Raw genomic sequence first — 2,693 nt, 5'->3', positions numbered from 1 at the left:
GCTTACCACAATGTACTATTGACGGCAAAACTTGGTAAAATGACAATAGACTCTACTCTACTTTGCTCTTGTTATTTTCCTCGACCGGTAAGCCACGAAACGTGTGAATGCCTGGTCATATAATCTGTTCATTTTCCAATAGGTCCAACATCCGGTCCACCGATTTTTTTCAGGTCCGGTTTTTCTGGACCAGTCCAATGAGAAAAACCGGTTTTGTACCGGTACACTGTACCAGTACCCAGCCCTAGTCACAACTACTATCAAAGAACAGTCACAACTACTATCAAAGAACAGTCACAACTACTATCAAGTAACAGTGACAACTACTATCGAATAACAGTCACAGCTGCTATCAAAGAACAGTCACAACTGCTATCAAATAACAGTCACAACTACTATCAAGTAACAGTCACAACTGCTATCAAAGAATAGTGACAACTACTATGAAATTACAGTAACAACTACTATCAAATAATAGTCACAACTACTATCAAATAACAGTCACAACTACTATCAAAGAACAGTTACAACTACTATCAAGTAACAGTCACAACTACTATCAAAGAACAGTCACAACTACTATCAAAGAACAGTCACAACTACTATCAAAGAATCAAATAACAGTCATAACTGCTATCAAATAACAGTCACAACTACTATCAAAGAACAGTCACAACTGCTATCAAATAATAGTCACAACTACTATCAAAGAACAGTCACAACTACTATCAAATAATAGTCACAACTACTATCAAATAACAGTTACAACTACTATCAAAGAACAGTCACAACTACTATCAAAGAATCAAATAACAGTCATAACTGCTATCAAATAACAGTCACAACTACTATCAAAGAACAGTCACAACTGCTATCAAATAATAGTCACAACTACTATCAAATAATAGTCACAACTGCTATCAAAGAACAGTCACAACTACTATCAAATAATAGTCACAACTACTATCAAATAACAGTCACAACTACTATCAAATAACAGTTACAACTACTATCAAAGAACAGTCACAACTACTATCAAAGAATCAAATAACAGTCATAACTGCTATCAAATAACAGTCACAACTACTATCAAAGAACAGTCACAACTACTATCAAAGAATCAAATAACAGTCATAACTGCTATCAAATAACAGTCACAACTACTATCAAAGAACAGTCACAACTACTATCAAAGAATCAAATAACAGTCATAACTGCTATCAAATAACAGTCACAACTACTATCAAATAACAGTCATAACTACTATCAAATAACAGTCACAACTGCTATCAAATAATAGTCACAACTACTATCAAAGAACAGTCACAGCTACTATCAAATAACAGTCACAACTACTATCAAAGAATCAAATAACAGTCATAACTGCTATCAAATAACAGTCACAACTACTATAAAAAAACAGTCACGACTGCTATCAAATAATAGTCACAACTACTATCAAAGAACAGTCACAACTACTATCAAATAATAGTCACAACTGCTATCAAAGAACAGTCATAACTACTATCAAAGAACAGTCACAACTACTATCAAATAATAGTCACAGCTGCTATCAAAGAACAGTCACAACTACTATCAATAATAGTCACAACTGCTATCAAAGAACAGTCACAACAACTATCAAAGAACAGTCACAACTACTATCAAAGAACAGTCACAACTGCTATCAAATAATTGTCACAACTGCTATCAAATAACAGTCACAACTACTATGAAATAACACTCACAACTACTAACAAAGAAAAGTCACAACTACAGGCTGCGCTGTTTTGATCTCCCTCACCTGGTTTGCTCGGTAGGTGAAAGTCCCGAAGGGCCCTCTCCACTCCACCCTGTCTCCCACCTTCCAGCAGCGCACGTACCTGGACATCACACCTGTCTGATACACCTGTAAAAAATCCTGGTTATCACACCTGTCTGATACACCTGCACAACATCCTAGTTATCACACCTGTCTGATACACCTGTACAACAGGTAACATCCTGGTTATCACACCTGTCTGATACACCTGTACAACAGGTAACATCCTAGTTATCACACCTGTCTGATACACCTGTACAACAGGTAACATCCTGGTTATCACACCTGTCTGATACACCTGTACAACAGGTAACATCCTGGTTACAACACCTGTCTGATACACCTGTACAACAGGTAACATCCTGGTTACAACACCTGTCTGATACACCTGTACAACATGCTGCTTATCACACCTGTCTGATACACCTGCACAACAAATAACAATAATAACCTGCCTGGCTCACTTTGATAGGCTATATCATATATATGAATGATGATAGCATTAATGACCTATAGGCTATATGATAGCATTAATGACCTATAGGCTATATGATAGCATTATTGACCTTTAGGATATATCATATATATGAATAATGATAGTGAGGCAGTGAAGGAGTTAGGGAGGCTGTATGAAGGAGTGAGGGAGGCTATATGAAGGAGTTAGGGAGGCTATATGAAGGAGTGAGGGAGTGAGGGAGGCTGTATGTGAGGCAGTGAAGGAGTGAAGGAGTTAGGGAGGCTGTATGAAGGAGTTAGGGAGGCTATATGAAGGAGTTAGGGAGGCTATATGATGTTCACCTTGATCAGCACCTGGGAGTAGCCTTTGGCATCCGGCGGGCTGATGGGCGTGTACTGTCCGGTCACTGACCTG

At 37.8% G+C, this 2,693-nt stretch overlaps 1 protein-coding gene across 1 annotated transcript in view; it reads right to left on the bottom strand.

Annotated features, from left to right (window-relative positions):
• Positions 1-1,738: 1,738 nt before the first annotated feature.
• The window catches only part of LOC118431677 (NADH-cytochrome b5 reductase-like), a 5,280-nt gene continuing 4,325 nt past the window's right edge, over positions 1,739-2,693 (bottom strand). Inside the window, exons 5-6 of the mRNA XM_035842923.1 lie at positions 2,621-2,690; positions 1,739-1,909 (exon numbers count right to left, since the gene is read on the bottom strand). Of these exons, the coding sequence (XP_035698816.1) occupies positions 1,754-1,909; positions 2,621-2,690 (226 nt within the window). The 3' untranslated portion in view covers positions 1,739-1,753. The remainder of the gene's footprint in view (positions 1,910-2,620; positions 2,691-2,693) is intronic.

The sequence above is a fragment of the Branchiostoma floridae genome, chromosome 15, assembly GCF_000003815.2.
Source record: "Branchiostoma floridae strain S238N-H82 chromosome 15, Bfl_VNyyK, whole genome shotgun sequence".
NCBI lineage: Eukaryota > Metazoa > Chordata > Leptocardii > Amphioxiformes > Branchiostomatidae > Branchiostoma > Branchiostoma floridae.
The sequence above is the reverse complement of the archived record's forward strand: the minus strand, read 5'-3'. Positions and strand labels throughout refer to the sequence as shown.